General features: G+C 38.6%; 2 protein-coding genes across 4 annotated transcripts in view; both read right to left on the bottom strand.

The window, feature by feature from the left end:
* Window positions 1–12,311, bottom strand: part of SERAC1 (serine active site containing 1) — a 305,705-nt gene extending 293,394 nt beyond the window's left edge. For both annotated transcript variants that reach the window (XM_075203404.1, XM_075203405.1), the window contains exon 1: window positions 12,232–12,311. The gene's annotated coding sequence lies outside the window, so the exon portion shown is untranslated. The remainder of the gene's footprint in view (window positions 1–12,231) is intronic.
* On the bottom strand, window positions 3,985–12,338 carry GTF2H5 (general transcription factor IIH subunit 5). Of its 2 annotated transcripts, XM_075203407.1 has the most exons (4): window positions 12,232–12,313; window positions 7,749–7,887; window positions 6,128–6,261; window positions 3,985–4,424 (listed from the first exon to the last, which is right to left on the bottom strand). In XM_075203407.1, exons 3-4 carry the CDS (start codon window positions 6,160–6,162, stop codon window positions 4,244–4,246), a joined length of 216 nt encoding a protein of 71 aa, XP_075059508.1. In that variant the 5' UTR covers window positions 6,163–6,261; window positions 7,749–7,887; window positions 12,232–12,313; the 3' UTR covers window positions 3,985–4,243. The 2 variants fall into 2 exon arrangements, with proteins under 2 accessions (XP_075059508.1, XP_075059507.1); XM_075203406.1 differs by lacking the exon at window positions 7,749–7,887 and having other exon boundaries at window positions 12,232–12,338.
* Between the last annotated feature and the right edge of the window lie 11,610 nt (window positions 12,339–23,948).

Consider the following 23,948-nt stretch of genomic DNA (forward strand, 5'->3'; position numbering starts at 1 on the left):
AAACATTAAATTTGAATGTCCATGAGTCAAACAAAAACCCCTATGGCAGTGGTTCCCAAACTGTGTGCCTAGGCTCCCTGGGGTGCCTTGGAGATCTCAAAGGGGTGCCAGGGCCAGTGATTAGCAAGGCGGAGGACTACTTGGTAATTATTTTGGCTTAAGGGTGCATTGAACTGAAAAAGTTTGGCATCCACTGGGCTAGTGTTTCTTTTTTTGACAGATTTTTATTAGATGAGTTTTCAAATGGATGATTGCAAAAACCTTGGATCATAAGTTCTTGAAAAATGTCTATATGGCTACTTTTTGACTCTAACAGATAATATTTAGATGCAAGTTTGATTCCAGATTTGGATTTGTTCTCATAATTATTGATGATAGCCTGGTCCTCTTTTGCAAAATGTCGTTTGAGTGTAAGTTTTCGAGTGAATTTATTGATATCTATGTATAGTTGGAACCTATCTGAGTTGGAGTAAAGGACTAACCTTTGTCAAGTACCGAGACCTCAGAATGTTTCAAATTATATGTTGATAGGTTAAATATCCCATTTTCTTTTAAATGAGTAGTTAATGTTGTAGATGTCTTCTTTTTTGGAATGAGACCCTCTCAACCCCACCCTGTTTTCCTCATCTTCTACATATCTTCGTTTGAGCAGGGAGGATTCTCTTATATTTTACCTCAAGGGATTTTTTCTGTGTATAAAATTTTCTTTTGGTGTAAGGCCTGTGGATAAAAAAAATCTTCATCAGTATCACCGATTCCCACTTTGTCTAGTATAGAGAACCTATTTCTAGTATGCGTTTCAAACCCAGTATTTCTGGGGAGTTTAGGACTTCTAGCACATCTAGATGTGGAAGTTCGCCAAGGATATGACGGTGTATTTGCCTTTTCTACGGGAGGTTGATATTTTTAATTGTAGGGGCTTTTTTCCAGTTTTTTACAATTTCCTGTTTGTAGTCGCTTTTATCTCTAAAGAATTTTCTTTCTTTGGTTTTAATAACCTCTGTTTCAATCCTATCTAGTTTCTTGTTGAGTACGTGTTCATTGGCTTTAAAGTTTTCCTTGTCTTTGTGCGCTTCCTTTCATATAACATAAATAACTACAATCTCCACTTTACAGCCAAATTTGACCCCCTACAAGTAGAATATCTTGACCTGGTTTTAATGGGTACGGGCAACACAGTCACCACAAAGAATTTCATAAAGACGGTAGACACCAACAGCTACTTACATTTTAATAGCGCACATCAAGAAAAGTGGAAAACAAATATTTAATTTTCAGTTTCATAGAATAAAAAGAAACTGCAGTAATGAGGAACACGGTAGGGAACAATTACTTATTTATGTAGACAGATTTAAGAAAAGGGGATACCCGAAGGACTTGGTGACAGGTGCAATTGAAAAAACATCAGCCATAAAAAGGGCAGACCTTTTAAGATATACTGAGAAAGAGGATAAGGACATTATCTCATTTGTTACTCAATATAACAGTGGAGAAACTAAAATCAAATCCACTATTTATAAACATTAGGATATTCTAAAGAAAGATCCCATAATGAGCCAAACCAGTAGTCATTTTCGAAAAGAATAAAACTTGAAAGACCTCCTAGCACCAAGTATGCTGAAGGAAAAAAAAAAGAAAAAAAGAAAAATACGTTTCAGTTACCAACCATTAAATGGTTCACCATATGTAGTCATTGCAACATTTGTAAATTTGCCAACCCCTTAAAAGAACCTTCAGTAACTATAATAACAGCAAGGAATATCAGTTTAAATACCCCATGAATTGTCTTACTCAGCGGTTCCCAAAGTGTGCGCCGCGACTCCCAGGGGTGCCGCGGCCAGGTTGAGAAACAAAGAACAAAACAAAACAAAACAAAACAAAAAACAACAACTTGCCTATCCGGCGGCAGCCGGAACCCAGCGACCTCCGTCCTCGCTTCTCACTGAATGTCGGGAGTGACGTCAAAACGCTCAACATTCAGTGACAAGGGGCACAGAGTGTGAGAGCGGAGGCTGCAGAGGGGGCACAGAGTGTGAGAGCGGAGGCTGCAGAGGGGGCACAGAGTGTGTGATGGATGCACAGAGTGTGTGATGGATGCACAGAGTGTGTGATGGATGCACAGAGTGTGTGATGGATGCACAGAGTGTGTGATGGATGCACAGAGTGTGTGGTTATGAAGGAGGGCACAGTGTGAGTTAGCTGTAAATTATTCTTTGACAGAAATATAATTTTAAAAATATATAAAAATATTGTTTTCCTTTGGATTTATGTGTATTATTTTTGCATACAACTAAATAAGTATTTCTGTCCTGACCTAAATACTGATTACGCTTTTTTGATCAAACTACTTAGAAAACAGGACTGCTCAGTAATTGTTTTGGAGGGGTGCCTTGAAAAAATTATGGAGACTCTAAGGGTGCCGCAAACTGAAAAAGTTTGGGAACCACTGCACTGTGGTGATGCATGTAAGGTATATCTTATGCAGATATCTGCTTAATAAACATTTCAGTACTAACATTTTGGCTGATCTTTATTAACATGTATTCTGGATGTCTGTGAGACAAACACAACTCAATACAGCAATACAAATAGGAAACCCCCGGTGTGGATTTCTGCAAAGTAAAAATAGCAGTATCAGCAACTAGGCTGAATTATATCAGTAATTTTTATTCACAGGAAATAACATTATAAGGTGTACTCTGTGAATATTAGTATCATCCTTTGGTCAACATTAACATTTTGAATACAGGAGTTTAGGTGACTTGCGTTAGCAGCTATTTGAACTGCTTATTAGTCCTCATTCATTTCCTTTTTTTTTTTTTTATTACTTCGCTAACAGCATTTGAATAGCACAATTTACTTAATGGATATGATTTTAATGTATATCAATAAAGCAAATATTATGTTTTATGGAAAACACTAAACAAAACCTTTGAGTACCCCGTTAGACACATTTTCTCTCTTCTCTATCAGACTGTTAATATGTTCAATAAGAAGTATAGTCTGACCTTGAAACCGACACACAACATAGCCGACAGTCTTCACCTAAATTCCGAATGGTGCACATCCTGATGTCACTTAAAATGGCGACCATGACATTGGCGGGTTTAAATCGGGAATGCTGTGTCCCGTCCACAGCCCGTTTAATGTAATCTAAGTCTTAGGGTTAGGCGGCGGGACCCGGCATTTCCACTTTAAAAACGCCAATATCACGGTCTCCATTTTAAGTGAAAAATATATAAAGAAAGAAAGACAAAAAGGAGTACTAGAGAGAGTTTAGAAACAAGCAATCTTACTAATTGAGAGAATTAAAGTCTTACTGGAAATGGCGGAAAAAGCAGTATGAAGATAATGCAGCCAATTATCCACAGACTGCAAAGACTTGGAGGGCTGAGCAGTAGGACTGGTCCGTGTGTAGCCAACTTTAGAGGCAGCCTAACCGTTACAAAATATATTTAAAATGGTCACACCCATTGTATCTGGAGGACAGACATGATACATTTCCTATTATGAAACAACACAATAAATGTGTTAACTTGTTTCCAAAAAATTGTTATTAGTAGCTATTACCGTTTTTTTGTTTTTTTATGCGTTTGCCAGAAAGAATTAATTTGATTGCTGAATGAAAAATTGTTAAACCAGATGGACGTGGTTTTTTTCAAACTTTACCATGACTGAAATCTACCTTCCTGCAATACTAAATTAGCATGTGATATGTGCAATGTGTGAACAGGGTAATGTAAACAAACCAATAGCCACAACATCTAAATTAAATGATCACTTTCATCCCAGGAACATATTCCACTAGGTTTATTTCTTTTCATTAGGTTTTAATGTATATAATGAAAGAGACATCATGATTTCTTCACTCAATGGGACCTGAGATGGTGGGAGAGGGAGGGTTACTTTAATCCCCCCCCAATCTCTTTATGGTGAAAAAGATGACATTTGATTTGATTGTGATGAATAACAAAAAACACACACTCTTGTTCAGAAAGTTTTATTGACAGCTTAGTGTACCAGTGTTGACAAAAAGTGATAATTTAAATAAAATAAAGGTTTTCAGTGCTCCAAAAAAGTTAACATGTAAATACAAAATTTCACTACAGTGTGGCTTTTAATCAGTGTCAAACCCCAAAGATTCAAGCTTCCGGTTATAAAAACCTGTACATACTGTAGAATCTATGTGAACAAACTGACAAAAATCCCAATGTCAGCATATATATTTTACAATCCACTGCTTTTACTTCTGTGTGATGGGAAATGAGTTCTGGTCCATCAATTCTCCAACCTTCTCTTGGAGAACAGCAACCAACTCAGCTAAAACAAAAACATGGGTTTCATCCAAGTCCTGGATAATGAATTTTGTTCCTAAAGCATTGGTTTCATCCAAGTATAGGAGAAATTGTTTCATAGCTGGGTCACTGCAAGCAGAAACATTTATCAGAAGACAGTACATTAGGCAGATAGATAGTTAAATTATTATTAAAACTAACAATGCTAGCAGTGTAACTTTTCTATCACATCCATTTGAGTATGAATCTTACAATACAGACTAGAAGTGCAGAAAACAGCCAGTGTATTGAATATTGGGTAGTTGGCATCTAATACAGTATGTTAAAACAAGAATTTTCACATGCCCACTTGCTCTATTCTGGATTGCAAGTGGTAATATAGATCTTGTGAACCTTATTATAATCACATAAAACCAGGCTACTTGTGTGCTTCACCTAAAACAGCAACTTGTGCTCACCGGTACTTTGTTGCTCCCAGCTCTGGCACTAGGAAGGAGGTGAAGACAAAGAATGGAATAGAGCGAAGTAGCAAGTGGAGTCCAAACACAGAAGAGAACAACACTGGACAAAAACTGGAATGAACAGTCAGGAAGGAAACTAGGAAAAGGAACCAGATATTAAGTCCGATGCAGAGTTGGCTGCAAAATGGGAGTAACTTACTGTCAAGGAAAATAAAAAAACATGGACCATATTTCCATCCATATGCAGTCACACACATCTCAGGATGTGACCACCTATGCATCAGATTCCACACAAAGTACACTATGCAAACTGCCGTACATCCACTCTGCATCTACGTCTTTGCTAGAAATGTAGAGATCGAAATTCAGGCTACAATAGTTAATATCCAGGCAAGTAGTCAAGGCTGGTGGAAAGCTTCAGTAGTCTGTAAACAGGCAGATAGCCAGGACAAGCAGAATTCAGTACAAAGAATGTCAAGTAAGGGTCCCAGAACGCCAGCTACACCAACTTATATCTGTTAATGACTATGTGGACAAGCCTCTGTTATACAGCACCAGTCAAAAGGACACCAAGTGATAACATCAGGAACAAGACCTCTAGTACTATAGTCATAGAAGCCAGGAGACTCGAAACAATCATGTGACCACAAATTCAATGTATCCACCTGAATTATATTTATTTAATACCGTTTTTCATACTGCATTTCATGAAGAGAAAAATTGAGCATGGATTTAAAATATCAGAAAAATCTGTGGCTGTTTAAATAAAATGCAACCGAATCTCTAATGATTAATTTTTTACAAGAAAATACACACAAGTGATAATGTTTTCCACACGACCGGTCAGTGCTGACTAGTCTTTTACGTTGCAGGGGTGATTGTGTGGCACTGCTTTATGCACTTGAGTTGGTCCAATGGGGAAATTTAACTGGCTTGCAATTCCTTTAGGATGTGTTAAATATACTCATATTTTGAGTTTTGGCCATGTGCTCTGCATATCACAAATTTATGCCTTCCAAAATGTCTGGCTTCTATCATGTGGCTCTAATTTTTGGAGGAATTTTCCCAGGATTTGTGATTGAGTAAGTTACAATATAGGGTATAGTTGGGATGCACACCGCAACTCAAATAATTAATCAGCAAACATTTACAACCCAACATTTTGAGAAACAATGGTACCAAGTATTAGTAAAAGGGGCAGATTCAATTCTAAAAAAAAAAAAAAAAAAAAAGTTGCCATGCAGTCTCCCGGAACGGCCAAGGCAAACTTTTTTAGTGAAAGTACCACTCACTTTTTGCCACGTTGTTCCTAAGAATAATTGAATCTGCCCCTATGAATACTAAAAGTAAATGTGACAATGTCGAACTTACCATTCCACAAGGACTCCCTTGAGAACATTCACCATTTTGTCAGTCAGACACTGTAGAGGCAGTCACTCTTTTTATATCTCCTCTTTATTATTACTATCCTGGCATGAACATATGACTGCTAATGAGATGCAGATCTAAAATAAAAAAAGTAGTCCTTGCCTTAGAAAATAATGTCTTGGCAATATTTATAATTTATCTGAGCAAACTTTTCATTGGAGTTTACTCTCACCTTTCCACTATTAGAATCTCTATTTTAAGCACATATTCCAGCACTGTATTCCTATTTTATAAAGTAAAAACCAAAATCACACTGGTCATATTAATGGAACAGTGGAAGGTAAACCTAATGAAACATGTTCCGTTGGATGGAAGTGATGTATAACTGAAGACCTATTTACTTTTGTTCCCTATATAATTGAACACACATTTGTCACACCATTTAAATGATACTATTATTAAGCTAAGATTACAGAGCAATAAATGAACACATAGATAAAGCAATCAGGTAGCAAAATACTTTAATATGTGCAAAGTCATAGTACAACCATGCACACTGAAAAGGATGGATGGCAATTTATCAGACATACTAGAAAATCTGGCCAGTTGATGATCACAATTTGAATATGCAGTCATCGGCTTGCCAGACAGACTGGCACCCATGTGATCCTGTTACTCTTACTGATCAAAGAACAAAGCAATTTAGCTCATTATGGGCCCGATTCATTAAGACACGCAAAACAAACGTAATGTGCGTTTTGTTTAAAAAAACACATGTAATTTAGGCACATACACATCCATATTCAACTACAAGTGGATCTGAAGAAACATCTCTTGTTGAATACAGGTCTAGGTACGCTCTATAGATATGACACTTGCTATATGGAGACAGAAACAGCCCACTGCGGGGATATGTACAATACATATGTGGATTATAAAGTCCCAGCAGAACACACAGAATAAAAAAAATCAATTATGGCCACCTGTTAATAATATAGTGATTAAAGCATAAAGTAAAAGAAATTAAAATGTTTTATTTTTCCATGAAATACATTTATCATGATAATATTAATGGTTACTGTACATAAAGTATTTTCACAGTTGCAAACACATATTCTAGCATACATATGTGACAGTCATCACTATCACTCAGCATTTACACCACCTGTAGCTGGTGCAAATGACACGACAGAAAGTCACATACCAGTGTGATGCCCAAAGCTTCAATCGACACTGCAGTGCGCCCTCAAGCTTTGCACGCCCTTAATGTACATTGACTACATGCATACGCCCCATCCCCTCCCCATTCCGCCTGAAATCATAGGCTGTCGTAAGTGTCCTTTGCTTTCAAAAATGAACTGGATGTCCTTGTGTTCACAGGCATATAGTCAGTTTCTGGGCATGTGCAGTGCAATTTAACGCAAAATATGGCATGTATCAGCATTTACATTCCTTAATGAATTAGGCCCAATGTGTGCGGATAAACTGGACAATGATCTGGTCAACCAGGCAGAATGGTGGGATCTGAATGTGACAAGCCTGGATAGAACTTAAACATTAAGCTTTGGAGGAAGGAAAAAAAAACAAAACACGAACATTTCAGATACATTGCAAAATGTGATACCTTGCCTAGTGTTTCTTGATGAAGATTAAGTCCACTCCACTGCCTTCTGTTGTACCCTCATCCACCACTCTTAGTAATAACCGATCAGGTGTCATTTTCAGAGTGCTCTTTCCATTGGTAATTGTTTGGATACAAGAACCTAAATGTGTCACAGAGCACTTGGCTGGTTTTATATAAAATACCAACACAGAAAGCTTTACAATCAAAAGGTAAAAAGTCATTACTTGCTTTCAATAATAGTCTATGCTGACTTAAATTAACTTTAAAACTGCCAAAGTACCCTCACAATAATCTACATCTTAGAAAAACTTTCCTGGGCAGAAAAAGTAAAGAGCTTTAATTTATGCCATTTATAAATAAGGACAATGAAACCATAATCTAACTAATAATCTAGCGGACAAGATATTATTTGTGTGTCTAAACATACGTCTTTGCAAGCTTTATTTTTGTATTAATCCCTGGTGAAAGAATAGCATGCGGTCAATAAAAATGAACAGAGAATGTAGTTCTAAAGCTCTGGTTTTAGCCTCAATGGTTTCTAAAATAACAGGTCACAATAATAAATTTGAGTAGTAAAATACACAAACAACTGTGCAATTAGTGGGTATTCAAGCCCCTATACGAAGCCATGAATCAAAACAAAATCAACAAGAACAATGGCTGCCATAAAAAACAAAACTGAGATATCTTAAAAAAACTAAATAATAAAGACAAGCTAAAACAACTACTCACATACAATATTAAAAAATAAACAATGAAATGATACATTTACTTGGAAAAGAAATAAGCAAAACTGGGGGTAGAAAAATAAAAACAATGCTGGTAATGAAGATGATGTCTTAGGTGGCGAACACATTACTCAACTATCACTTTCAGAAGCTAAACTAGGTAAAAATGTGAAAGTGTAATATTCAGACGAGAAAAATATAGAATGACTGTTTAAATGTGCTAGATAATTTTTGAAGTTATGCAGGGAGATGTAAAGGACAATCACTACTCTTAGTTTGTAATAAGGCACTATCAAATATTTAAAAATATTTCAAAAAACAGATATAATCTATATTAATGCTTTTACAAATTAAGGGATTCATGTTCGGAAGTACGTCCAATTGTATAGTGTATATTGCATGAAATAGCACTGCACATGCCCACAAACGGACTTTACGCCAATGAATGCATTTGCATGCAGTTCATTTCCAAACACAGATGACATGGCAGCCTCGGACATTGGGGGCTGAACGGGGGTGGGAGAAGCAGACTAACATAGGCAAAGTACGGTAAGGGAGTGCCGAGGGCGTTCCGACACAGATGTAGACTATTCTAGTTCTGGGTTTCTTGTAAAAACGTTTGGTTTCAGCTATATCATTTGCACCAGCCACAGGGCAGGTGTAAGTGCCAACTGATAATAATGACTAACATGCCATAATCTGTGTTTTAAAACTACATATATGCATGCCACTAGCTAGAATAGAAAATGTGTATGCAACAGAGAGACCGTAAAAATACATTGTGTGGACAATATGGATGGAAAGTATTTTAATTTATGTATTGAATGTATTTTTTTTTTTAAATCCATATTTGTTATAATGATTATACTTTTAATAGTTGTTCATTCATTTTATAATACAATATATATTTTTTGCATTCTGATATGACCCTATATTGCACATAAACTTGTGTGTATACTGCAGTCTGTTATGTCTGTCTGCGTAAAGCAAGACAGGTTAGGGAGAGCGTACTTACACCCGATTTAAATTGAAACGCATCTTGAGGTCCACTTCAATTTAAATATGGTCAAAACTATCAGTGGCGCACGCAGGGGGGGTTTCTGAGTCTCTAGAAACCCCCCCTGTGCTAACCAAGTGCCCACTGTCCTATACAGCAGCCGCGGCGCTGTCAAAGAAGCGTCCGCGGCGGTGCTGTATTGTATACAGCACCGCCTCAGACGCTTCTTAGACAGCGCCGCGGCTGCTGTATAGGACAGCGCAGGCGAAACGGAGCTGCTGGCGGGCGCATGCGCAGCAGCTCTTTCTCGTGGTTGCAGCAGCTCTCTCTCGTGGTTTTTTTTTTTTGGTTTGCGCATGCGCAGCAGCTCTCTGTGCGCCCCTGACTATGTTCACGTTCCATGCTCTCTCTCAAAACGCAACTTGCTTGCAAGTTGCATACAAACATGAGTCAAACCTTAAGTTTAAAAACCTTGAACACATTTTAAAGGGACACTAAACATAAAATACAAATTGGTCCAATATGAAAAAGCACTAGGACATACACAAATACATATATTAACCTTGATATAACAGCAATTAAGATATTTGACAGTAAATGTAACTTTGTTAAATATCTTAAAGCATCCACTGTTGTCATCCATTTAAGGCACATTGGCTGACTGCAATACAATTCAATGATCTTAAGCGGACTGTAAACCTATAAATCTTTTTATTTGCCACTTTAAATATATAAGATGAATGTATATAAATGTTCTTTTATAGGACTATGGCAAGTTTTTATACTGATAGATTTACCACGATTTGCAGAGTTTACATTTTAGTACAGATACCATAGTTCCATTACTATTAATCATAATCCCTTTCTTGACAAGTTTACTGAGGTGTGATAATCTACACATAATACAATGTAACCCAATAACAATGGGGGCATGACTAGGTACCAAAAAATATGATACAGAGCAGGCAAAAATTTACTGAACAGCCTGCACATGAAATAACATAAAACTATGCCTAGAGTATATCTCTTACCTTGTGCGAAGCACAAATAAGCAGGCCATTTGTTTTTTCAGATTTTCACAGTGATCGGCCAGGAGAGGTTTAAAAAAGGAACTGTGTCATGAGGGTATACAGTCGATGGCTAGACGTTCATTTAGTAGACATTCAGAAAGTCAACAACATTAGGTCAACAATTCATATGTAGACAGTATCATTAGGGCGACAATTCAATTTACCGTATTATATGGTTAGTGTTAGTGAAAAGGATATTATTGTCAACCTAATACTGTCTATATTTCAATTGTCAACCTAATAATACTGTATGTCACTATTGTTGACTTTCCAACCCTGTCTATATTATGGTGTGGACCATAAAAATGTCTATCATGTAACTGTCGAATATATGTATAACACCCTTCATGAGCAGTTCACAAACAACTAAAACTGCACTGCCACTTATGAAAATATTTGACTAACATGCCCCTCTAGCAGGATCTAGGGAGTTGTGCTGTGCAGCTCTATTCCAGGGGTCTTCAGTTTTTCTTGAAGCCGTGGATGAAAACTTTGGGCGTAGGCAGGGTAGATTAGAGCTTGTGATTGGCATTTCCATTCACATCCTCTACCACTATTTAAAGACTGTGAGCTTTCTAAATTCCAGAATCAATAGAACTGCAAGAAAACAGCAGTCGCCAAGGCTTTGGTTAAGTGACACATTAGTAGAATATATTCTTAGGGGGTAATGCAGCTTTAAACACTGTCCTCTACGGCACTAAATGCCTCTTCCTCTTCAAATATCACATGGCTGATCATAGTGAAAAACATTTAAGATGCCCACATGGACATATTTTTGGCCACAAATGAGAAGAGACAAATTTGGTTATTTGGAGAAAAATAGGAAATTACAAAGGCTCATTCATTATGGACTGAAAATCAACCAACACATTAAATAGGCACCCAAATCAAAGTTTTATCAACCCCAAATGGATTTTGATCAGGAACTGTGCTCATTTCTTGTCCACAGAGAGATATTATGTCACTTTGGTCAAGCAAGACCAATTTGTCTGATTGTATTGCCCACTTGTGATCACCTTTACCAACATAAAGGCCAATTTTCCAGGATTGCCTTTGGGTGAGAATTGTAGATTGATCAAAAGCAACCAATCCTCTTTTATCTGTCTAATTTTTCACCTAAATGTACTTTCTGAGAAAGTCTGGTGTGGACAGAAAATAATTTACCCCATAAGGATAACCAGATCTCAAACATATTCAGTTGTACAATGCTGGCATATTTTCATAATTATATGCAACTAAAAGTAGTGTAGCTCTTAAAATACATTAGATAATGCAGTCAAAACACTTTAGGCCTACAATTGGGTATTATATCACTCAAAATAACATGACAAGGATGATATTAGGATGCAATTTGATTGTAAAAACCTGTCATTTAAACTTCTCCACAAACACATTTTAAACGTGAAAGTAGAGTAAAACTTAAGTTAGACACGTACATTTAATATAAAAAAATAAGATATATGGGGTCAAATTGAATAAAAATAACCAAACCAACAACAAAAAAAACCAACAGAAATTACTATCAGGTACAAATCGTCTAAACCTGGAACCATTTATAGAAATTTATAACATATGGTAGTGCTGAACTATATACGTTATGCATTGGTGTTTTAGGAAACTTGTAATAATGATATAATACATTTGTAGTTTATGATTTGTGGTTGCGTCAGTATGGAGACCCAACATACCTTGCAACAAGTGCACCGATCAAACGAGTACAGTCTCACTAAAAGAAGCTCAACGACCTCAGACACTGCAATGGAAGATCCGCTCCAAAAACCGACTTCCCTGTTCCTGGCCCGCCCACATATCGCTCCCAATCACCGACTCGTTCACAAAGTTCAAGCAGAAGAACAGCTAGAGTGCTCGTTTCACTAGAGGAGATTACAGGAAGCGGCGCCATCGTGGTGGAGTTCAGAAACTCTGACTGTTTCTAAGCACTCTGTCCCCATGTAGGCATTCTGCTAGCGTCTTTGTGGGATCTCACAATGTTTGGTTTCTAAATCAATTCTGAATACATTTATTGTTAATGTGGGGAGTATGGACTGGGGCCAGCATACAATACTGGGTTATAAATAACTGCAGGAACGCTGGTGGTAGAACGCCCCCTGCTGGCGTAGAGGTGCGGAGACGTAGTTACACAAAATGTAGTGATACAAGATGTCGATATGTAGATGTTCTCCTGGACAAACCATGGTACAATACAGGGGGTGCAAATTAGTTTATTATATTGTACATAGGCTAAATACTGGCTGTTTTGTCATGTAACTTGATAGGTTAATTTTTACACTGAAATTTAAAGTTGATCTAGGACATCCCCTATTCCATCTATAAATCTGACCCCACATTTTATATTGACTTCCCCCTCCAATGTAACATGGTTTTGCCCAGGTGTAAAGTTACTTTTTTTAACGTTTTGTTCTCTTTAATGACTCATGCGCTAAAAATTAACTAAAGGGTTTTAAGTTGCTGTCTGTATGTAAGTATGTATGTATACATGGTGTTAGTCATACTGTTAAGAGGGGTTGGCAATATATGTATGACTGACAATGGGATTTCTCTCTTGGTAATATATGACTGGCAATTGGTATTATCTCTGTGTAATCTATGATTGTCAATGAGAGTTCTATCAATACACATGATATGCCCCTTATAACTGGCGGTAGTCAGCATATCAATGCTGACTACCCCAACATGAGGACTCAGAAGGGCTTCTTCCCGACCATCAGCGATGCCGACTCCTCTTGAAAGCGACTTCACGTAATCACGATCAAGTAAGAAGCCGGCTCTACTTGATGATGTTATTCACCATGGCGACGGTATTCTTGCTGTTGATAAGGGGGTAATGTAAGTATGCACCCATGTACAATAAACTACATTGTACATGGGTGCATACTTACATTACCCCCTTAACAACAGCGATAATACCGTCGCCATGGTGAATGACGTCATCAAGTGGAGCCGGCTTACTTGATTGTGATTGGGTGAAGTCGCTTTCAAGAGGAGTCGTCATCGCTGATGTTCGGGAAGGCAGGGGCAAATGCAGGATTTGAGGAGGGGGGTTTCCGCGGCACACCACCAGTGGGTGTGACCAGCATGCATGGGGGCGTGGCTATAATTTTAGTTAGTGCGAGGTAGCTCTCCAACTCTTCCAAACTCCCTTTAAATACACAAGAATGCTGCGTGCACTACTGTTAAGTGCATGCAGCTCCCCTTTCATGAGCAGAGCAGTGTGAAGTGGGACATACCTCCCAACTGTCCCTGTAGTCAGGACAAAGTCCTGACTGAGTGGGTCAGTCCCCAAAGTCAGGACTGCCTCACCAGAATCAGGACAGTTGGCAGACTGTCCTGCTCTCTGCTACCTATTCTTCCTGCTTTCAATACTTGTTGCTGCTGATCGTGTCCTAAGCTCAGTTGTGCTTGTCTGGATCCTGGAATGTTGGGTCCCTGTTTGGAAATAGAATAGGTACATGAGATATAGAAATACCAGCAATGAGTGAACACAGTAGGCCTGCCTGCCTATATGCAGTTCGACATTAATTCAAAACAACTCATGTTTTATTATTAGTGCCACTTTCTTGTAACCAGCCCGACTGTAAAATAATTTTATTTACCTTTAATAAAAAGACCTATTTCCCCCAAACAACCCCAACATTAAATTTATAATAATCACATTTATTAAATAAACCTATTTCCTACCATACATTAAATAACTTGCATTCACTTTTAAGAAATAGCAATCCTTTTTCCAAAACTCTGCCACACATTTAATAGCACCCAAACCATCCCAACATTAAATTTATAATCTGAGAAATGTGATTTTGCTAAACTGACACCATCTTGTTGCCTTATAGCCATTTTATAGCCATTTTATTCTCTTATAGCTCCAAGCTTAGATACTACTAATTTGTAGGAGTTATTCATTGTTTGCAAGAAACTATGCCCATGAGCTTGGATGTGGCAGACAGGAGATAAACCAACTCCCCCTGGGGAGAATTCCCATGTGCAAAAGTAAGAATGTAGCAAGATCTGTGTAAAGGAAGCATGAGTGGTTAAAACCTTTTGGGGCGTAGTTTGCTGTAATACGTGATTTTGTGCTATATAGATATGGGCTCGTAACTAATAAATCAGAGCTAATTGTACAAGCAGAACTTGCAGTGTATTTAATTCTCTCCAGCTGATGAGCTCATAAACTGATAAACTGACACTTACAGGTGAACAATCTGATTTAGATTCGACAGCATTGGAGGTCCACACCGAGACTGCTGCCCTGAGCCAAGGACAGACACAACTGAAGGTCGCCCTGGACACAGGACTCTGACTATAACCTGGGTGAGTAGAGTTTTCTACTCGTCAGGCTCCTCTGTTTAGAGCTTCCTCATGTCCGTCTAAGGTATCAGGCACGCAGATCTATAAGTCTCATATTTATACAGTAATTACTAACTAAATTTGTTTACTGCATTTGTATTAGTAATTAGATTTCTGAAATATGAGTGAATTTTTAGTGCAAGTGTGAACACTTTAAAAACCATCCCCAGAAACATTTTATGCAAGGGACATTCCATAATTTGCCCAAAGTTTAGAAAGATTTCACAAGCCTTCGTCCCATATACTGTCAGGCTATTCTGCAAAGGGACATCCAGTGATTGGAGCCCACAGAACCGAACATCCAGTGTAAGGAGTCCAAAGGGGCATCCAATATTTGGAGCCCACAGAACCGGACATCCACCCCAAGGTGTCCACAGAACGGGACGTCCACTATTAGGACAACCCACAGAAACTAGATCAGAGTATCTATTGGGACTCAAAAGTAATGTCAATATAGGGGAATATAGACAGTAATCAGATAGATGATAGCAACTCCCCCATAGAAATGATGCGCAAAGATTTTAATAAATGGTGGGAGTAGAAGGTCTGCAAGTAATTTTTCAAGAAAGCAGGGATAATGGAAGAAGGAATTGATATATGTGGATGGAGAAACAAGGGTGTTGCAAGTGGTAATATGACAAGAACAAAAGGAGTATTGAGACCAAACCCCAAGAAATTGTTGGAGGTGGCACAGGAAAGTTAAGAGATCTGGAAAGTCGCAATATATGTGGATATGCTAAATGTATCAGAAGCTGAGTGATATGATAACTAAAATATTGAATCAAGTAGGTTGTGTACTATAAATGTATGTTTGATGCTGCGCAGCTGAAAGAGTGAAATGTGCCCCCCGCCCCCCTTATTCTGTGTAAAAGATTTTAATGTGTTGAGATAAGAAGGACATTGTTATCTGGCAATGTATGTAACATTGATAAAAAGGTTCTTCAAGTATGCTTCAATAATTCAAGAGTAACTAAAATGTGTCCAGAGTACTGAGTGGTAATAACATGTTGAAGCTGACTTGTATTTAGTCTAATGCTGGGACTTGTAGTTCCACAGCAGTATGCTGGAAAATATTAGTTAATTTTTCTTTCTCTGTGAGTTTTGTCTCCGTCTTACTGCTTGTGAGAGAGATCCGTGTTTGTCTGTCTTGACCGTTTTACAAGAGACATGTTTCAAGGGAAAAGTTGTATGTTTGTAAATGTAATGCCTGCATTGCTTAATTGTAAGCTTTTGAAGAGATGCAAAAGAAGTTTTAAAATCTTTGGTCCGTCACTGCACGATTCAGTGGCCGGACAAGACTGTAAATAATGTACAGATAGTGTCAGAAGGAAAATGGCTGGGGTCCAACAAGCGGTTTCTGTATTTGAACAAAATAATTTTGTTTCTGAAGTTGAGAAAAATAGCTTTCTCTTTAATGAAGTTGAGAATTGTGGGAGTGAGCTTTTAGATGTAGATATAACAAGCGGTTTTAATCTGTGTAAAAATGGCGCTGATGAATGTTCTCAGAAATCAGGAGGGTTTGTTATGCCCATAAAGAAATGTTACGAGATAAAATGCCGTCTGTGAGCGAGACTTGTTTAAGTGAATATATTTGTACTTTTGAGACGAAAATCACAGAATCTGGAAATATGTGTGAATATTTGGTGATGGGAGATTTTGTTGATAAAATGTTGAGTGATTTTCAGACACAATCCGAGGTGTCTAACGAGAGTACTCTGATTTATGAGAGAAGCAATGTTGCTTTCAAAATGTCTGAATCCCTGGAACCTTTGTTTAGAGATTACATATTGAATGTTTGTAAACTCGGAAACCATATTAGAGTCAATCAAGGGGGATGTACTAGGTGATGACGAGAAAGGGGTGTCTTTAAAGACTCGCCCAGGTCACATCACTTTGACATTCACTGTTTGAGAGATTAAGGACTGCCCCTTTGAGGAAATCATATTTTCATGGCATGGAACGCATAGCCTCACAGTTACGTTACACAGAGAAACATTTAAACAAGTGTCTTATTAGCAGCTGTTCACTGCACAAAAATGTTTACGGGTTACCTGATAATGGTGTACAAGCATGTTACATGCAACAACACGCACTGATTGGGAAATGTGAATTAATAACAGTTACTGTAATCCCTAATGAATAAATGTTAATCTCTATGTAAAAAAAAATTCTCAACAGAAGGTCTCCAGCTACAGAGAAATACCCTTTAAGCAATCCAGATTGAATTTATCCAACTTACAATTAATAGAAGTTTGCAATATGTTTTGGTCCACAGCCACAACAAGCATAAGTATAAACTAATGAAGGATTTAAATAATGTAGACTCTGCTGAGTAATGACTACTGTGTTTTTGAAGAAAGAAGTAGAAATGGACTAACATAGTTAAATGTAAACTGGTGGTTCAGTTTGTTGTTTGTTTTTTAATGTCGAAATTTTATATTAGATGGTTTGAAAGAAATTAATGCAATGTAATGTCAAATTATGGTAGATAACAAAAGGTTTTTATCCTCATAATAGTTTTGAGTCAGTCAGTGTTATAAAGACATTCACTGCCCTTATGTAATGTGCTATAATCATCATATACTGTGAAATACCTCATTGTATCATGGGTATGGTAATGCATTGATGGGAATTCAATGTTTGTACATAAATGAAAAAGACTTAAGACTTTATGAGCTATTATCTGTGCTCCTGCATTAGCACTTCTGGATGATAGCAAGCCATTTACACTCTCCTCTGAGCAGAACCAAATGTTTAACCATTTTTTAAGCTGAAGTAACTTGAGCGCCAGCACTGGCTTTGCCAGATTATGACATGCCTTTCACATTATTTTGTCATGAAGTCAGTGCACATGCACCAGGAGTACTAACACAGATACATGTTCGCAAGCTAAGGTCACTTGCACACTACTCTGCATAATTAGACCCAGTTATACAAATAGCTCCTACTTCTGTTAAAAGCAATAGCTGCAGTTGCTTTAGTGCATGAAAAGAGTATAGATATTGTGCTAGGACACCCAGTTACCTTAATGGTACTGCACGCTGTGACAGAAATTTTAAACCAAGCACAACCAAATTGCACAACACATTTGTCGCCTGCCAGACTTACTAAATCTGAAGTAGCATTATTTTTGCATGTTTCAAAAGATGGGAGGACACATGTCAGGGTTCTCCTAGCGTGGGAATCCTAGTTTGAAAAAGAAGAAAAAATATGCAAACAAAATTTTTCTGAATATGATTGTGTAGAACTAATGAGACAAGGATTATTGGTTTTATCTGACATTAAAGATACGCCGCTACCAAATGCAGACATCTCACGCTACTACATAGATGGTATTCCTTATACAGGGTGTGCTATAACCACACACACAGAAATAGTGATTCAACAAACTCTACCGAGTCACATGTCAGCACAAGAAGCTGAACTGAAGGCCCTGACACTTGCATGCATATATGCAAAAGGACAAAGAGTAAACATTTACACTGATTCAAGTTATGCGTTTGTAAGTGCGCATGATTATGGCCATATATAAAAAAGTAGGGATTCCAGTCAACATGCTGAACATACTAGGGCACTGTTCACCGCATTCCAGCTGCCTCCAAACTGTCAGTCATGAAGGTGAAGGCACACACAGAGACACTACCACCGAAGCTAAGAGAAATAGACTGGTAGACCAGGCTGCACGAGAAGCCGCTATAGCCCCAGTACCCCAAAGGGAGTCTATTTACATGGTGACTCCCTGACCCCAAGCTTGACTGTACCACACTCCAACTTATGCAGAGACAAGCAACAGAGAATGAGAAAAATACTTGGGCAAAACATGGAGCACTAGAAGTGCAAGGAGAGTGGTGTAAAGGTCAGCGTTTGTCTCTGCCAAAAGCACTTTATCCCATTATGGCCAATATAGCACACAGGAAAGTGTATCTGGGGAAAAATGCTATGGTTGTACTCACTAACAGGTTATGGATAGCACCAGGGTTTGCCCAAGCAGCACAGGCGTTAGTGGCAGGATGCCTAATCTGTGCACAGAATAACCCGGGTAAGTCTGTCCCAACTCCACGGAAAAGCACACCCCAGACACAGTATCCCTATAAGAGGATACAGATAGACTTTATACAACTTCCCAAATGTTTGGCTTTGAGAATGTGCTCGTCTGTGTCGACTTCTTTAGTCACTGGCTGGACGCATGGCTGTATAGGAAAGCAAATACTAAAACAGTAGCCAAGAAAATTACGAGTGAGGTTATCTGCTGATATGACCAGAGGTCATTGAAAGTGACAGAGGGACACACTTTACGGGGGTTCCTACAGAACCCAAAGTTTGGGATGTGTGGAGCGCCTTAATGATACTCTGAATTTGAAAATGCAGACAATAATGGCTGAAACAGGCCTGTCATTAATCTCATGTTTACCTATGGCCCTGCACTCAGTAAGAAACACTCCTAGGAAGACACAGGTTTAGCACCAAATGAGATTCTGTTTGGCACAGCACACAGAACAGGCTGTTATTTTCCATAGCAACTACAGCATGTACATGGTGATTTGTTGAAATATGTTGCTTAATTATAGAAACAACTAACTGAAATGCATGGTCAAGTGTTCTCTTCCATTCCAGGCCCTAATTTTGATGCAGGTGCCCATAAACTGCAACCAGGGGCCTGGGCGGTTGTGGAAAAAGCACGTCAGGAAGAGTCTTGAACCCAGATACGAGAGCCCTTTCCAGGTCTTATTGACGACTCCCATGGCAGTGGAAAGACCGGGAAATGACACCTGGATACACGCATCCCACTGCAAGATCATCAGACAAGGGGAGTCTGAGTAAATTGTATTATACAAGTATTTGAAAGGTCCAAGGGACACCAGAGACTGGTGTTCAATGATATTAGCAGGAAGAATATAGATTGCACGTTATTTTCCTTTGCTGTAGCTTGTAGATGTGTACTAGTCTAGAAACGAAAGCTAGGTCTGGAAGAACCAGACTCACGCCAATAGTAATGTAGAGATCATTATACATAATGAGAAAAATTCTAATATGAAAAGTTTAACCCAACCAAATAAAGAAAAGAGCAACCCATGACTAGGGGTTTATACCCAATACGAAAATGTATTTGTGAGTATTGTGGCCCAAAACATTATTACATTTACACAAGACAATAGGTTAATATTGGACTACTTGACAGCTTAGTCTGGAGGGTACTGCCTGACCCTAAATATTCAAATTGAAGCCCAGGGTTGCACCTCTTTAATTAATGAAACAGATGGTCCAAAGAAAACAATTGATGAACACTTACAAAAAATAAGACATGAAATATACATTTTTAAAGGAGCACACTGGAGATGCTTATATAGAAGGATAGTTTTCATGGCTGTACCTGGCCGATTGGGTCAAGGGTATAGGAGGATGGGTATCAGGTTTTATACATGTTGTACTTCAAGGACTGTTACTAATCATTTTATTATATACATAGTAATAAAATTGATGATGTGGCTTATTAACAAGTGTTTTAAAGCGAAGTGTTTCTCTTCCAGAAAAATTAAAGTTTCCACACCTGTCTTATCCGCTGTACTGTACATCCCATCTAATGAGTGTGAACCTTGTGGAACTTTCGGTACTACTGCCAGTTGTGAGCAGTGCAGAAACCAAGAACCTTTTCCTTGGAATTCACGTGCTCGTTACTGAAGCCTATCCTTATGAAGATATATAGCACAATGGACAATCCCTTTTATTGTGAAATAAGTGACGTATAACAATTGCTGAGCACACTGTGTATTTTCTCTAGGGGTGTGCACCGGGCACTTTTAGTGTTTTGGGTTATGATTAGCTTGAGGTTTTGGGTTCTGATTTGTTTTGCCTAAAACACCTGACAAAATGTTTTGGTTCTGATTTAGGGTTTTGGGTTCTGATTTATTTTTAAAAAAGCATAAAAAGCACTAAAATCCAGTTTGTTTGTTTTTTTTTTACACTCCTACGCTATTATTAACCTAAATAACATTCAATAACAATCATTTCCACAAATTTCCAGTCTATTCTGAACACCTCACACCACTGGAAATCAAAGAAAAATCACAGCAATCTTGCTCAATAATTGAGCATTGTGGCATAATGTGTGGTTTGTTTTGTTTTTCCATGCGCTATTGATTTCTTTGATCATGAAACCATTTCCTTGAAGGTTAGTGGTGCACTGGGATCCCTATACCATCCTATAGGGGCTATATACAACAATGTCTGTAAAAAAGCTTTTAAATTCTCAGTTAAAATTTTAGCCATTAATCTCTATCTTTTTTAAGTCACTATTTTCTCTATATCATTTTACAGGGTTGGTTTTTATGTATTAAATTACTTCATTTGTACACTTTACACAACATACTAATGCAATCACCTAGGATAAATATATACTTTACAGATATAAATGATAAACTAGTTCAAGCTTCAATGTGTCTGGGAATGACACAAAAGCATAAAAACAACACTGAACATAGGATAAACATCAGATTTAGAAAAAGCGTTAAATAAAAAAATAAATTAAAAATAATTGCAAGAAAAAATTGCCTGCATATTTTGCATCTCTGCACCTTATACATCCCCCAGTCTCTTATCTCTGCTTCTCTTAATACATAGATAGGAGCATGTTGTGAATGGTGTGATCCCTGTGCACTATGTTCTGTCAGTGTGAGAGTAGCACACCAGGGAGAAAAGGAATAAAGGTGCTGGAGAAATGTTAAAATGGGTGTTTTTCACGTCGGCACTTAAGTTTCAGAAGCACTTATTCCTAATATTTATTGCAGATGGAAAAATGTGGGCACTTTTAAACCTTAAGCTTATTATGAGCTTTTGAAGCACTCTGTGTGAAAAGACCTGCAAAAATAGTGTTTTTAGTGAGCACTTTGGACATTTGTCCAAAATGCTGCTGTCTGCATTTAAAAACGCTTGTGTGCCATCCTCCACATTTTATAGGACTTCAACATTTTGGACCTTCTTTGAGCAGTACATCTTACTGCAGTCTGTGAAATGGAAGACACTGCAAATATGGGGCTTCTAAAGCATTTTAATTCGCTCAGATGCACCAATTGTAATTCAGCTCTACAAAGAAATATACCAAATAATTGTACAAGATTTGTAGTGCAACTGGAAAAATTGAATGGAGCAAACTCTCCCTTTGTTCCAATTGTTCCAGTCATTCTGTAACTTACATAAACAGACACCTCTCGAGGTCTATAAATTCCACCTACCAGGACATATGCAAACAATTTGGGACTAATGTGGTAAGCTCCTGTAACAAAAGTTACAGGACAAAAGGACACAGCACTACTAAACCCAACCTCCCTCTTCCCTGATCTTAGCCCGACTGAAGATGGCGGCGGCAAGCAGGGAATTTATAGAATCCGAGTCTCGCGAGATCCGACGGCGGGATTTGGAGTCTTAGCCTCGCTTTCAGTGTTTCTCCCCGCCGGAAGTACCCGAACAGTGCTTGGATCGCCCTCGGATCCGCACTGTTCGGGTGGGCTCGGATTGCGATAATCCGAGCCCGCTCATCTCTGATTTTCTCCCTCCCTTTCCTTTTTTCTTTCCCTATGAAATCCATAGTTAGAAGTCAAAAAGGAAGCACAAGAGGCCCAAGAGCCTCTCATCTTTACTGATATATGTGAAGATCTGACATCAGGACATACAGTGGGTGCAAGACGTTTGTCGACTCATTGACCATCTATTAATATCAGCTAGCAGAGGGATCATGGACTTGCTATTGGTGGGGGATGGGTTGTTCTATGTATCCAGTTTTAGGCATCCCTATGCATATGTTCTGTTAGAAGGGTGTATTTGTATAAGTACCTATTAAAAGCGACAGCAAGAATGTGATCTCTGATAGGTAGTGTTAGGGAAAATAATGAATAAAAAGATGGGAAGTGAAAAATGTGATTTTGCTAAGCTGACGCCATCTTGTTGCCTTATAGCGATTTTATTCTCTCATAGCTCAAAGGCAGCTTAGATATAGCTGATTTGTAGGAGTTATTCATTGTTTGCAAGAAACTATGCCCATGACCTTGGATGTGGCAGACAGAAGATAAACCATCTCCCCCTGGGAAGAATTCCCATGTGAAAATGTGAGAATGTAGCAAGATCTGTGTAAAGGAAGCATGAGTGGTTAAAACCTTTTGGGCCGTAGTTTTCTGTAATACGTGATTTTGTGCTATATAGATATGGACTTGTAACTAATAAATCAGAGCTAATTGTACACGCAGAACTTGCAGTGTATTTAATTCTCTCCGGCTGATGAGCTCATAAACTGACACTTACAGGTGAACAATCTGATTTAGATTCGACACATCCACCATACATTAATAAGTCTGTACCAACCCCACTATTAAATTAAATTGCCCCACCATCACCCCACAAACAAAATATCATCCATTATTTAGCCACTACCTACCTCACACATTACATTGCCACAAGCCCCCTGTGCCATCACACACACTACATTGCAACAAGCCCCTTGTGCCATCACACACACATTACACTGCCACAAGCCCCTAGTCAACACACAGACACACAACATTGACATCACCCCCCCTGCTGCCCTCACACACAACACTGACCTCTGCACACCTCACTTACCTTTAGGTGCTCCTCTGCTGCATCGCTGCTCAGACAGGAAGTGAAGTGAGCACTTCCTGTCTGAGGCCAATCAGCAACAGACAGCCTCATGATTGGCTGCCTGTTGCTGCCACTGACCACCAATGACTTGATCGTCGCCCCCCGCGCGCTCGCGGCCGCCAGCCCTACACTCGCCCCCTCCCTTCCTCCGGATGGAGGAAAAGAAAACAAATGTTAGGCACACCAGGCAGGACAGGGGTTTACAGAGACTAGGAAACCACTCCTGCGTGCACACGTGGAAGGAGCCCTTCTGAGTCCTCATGTCGGGGTAAGTCTTGTTGGGGTACTCGGCATCGATATGCCGTTCCCCACCCCTTTTAACGGTCAGCTCCAGGTCCACTAAACCCTCAATCTGGCACTGAGGATCACTTTGACCTGTTAACACAAC

This window comes from Mixophyes fleayi, chromosome 3 (assembly GCF_038048845.1).
Source record: "Mixophyes fleayi isolate aMixFle1 chromosome 3, aMixFle1.hap1, whole genome shotgun sequence".
NCBI lineage: Eukaryota > Metazoa > Chordata > Amphibia > Anura > Limnodynastidae > Mixophyes > Mixophyes fleayi.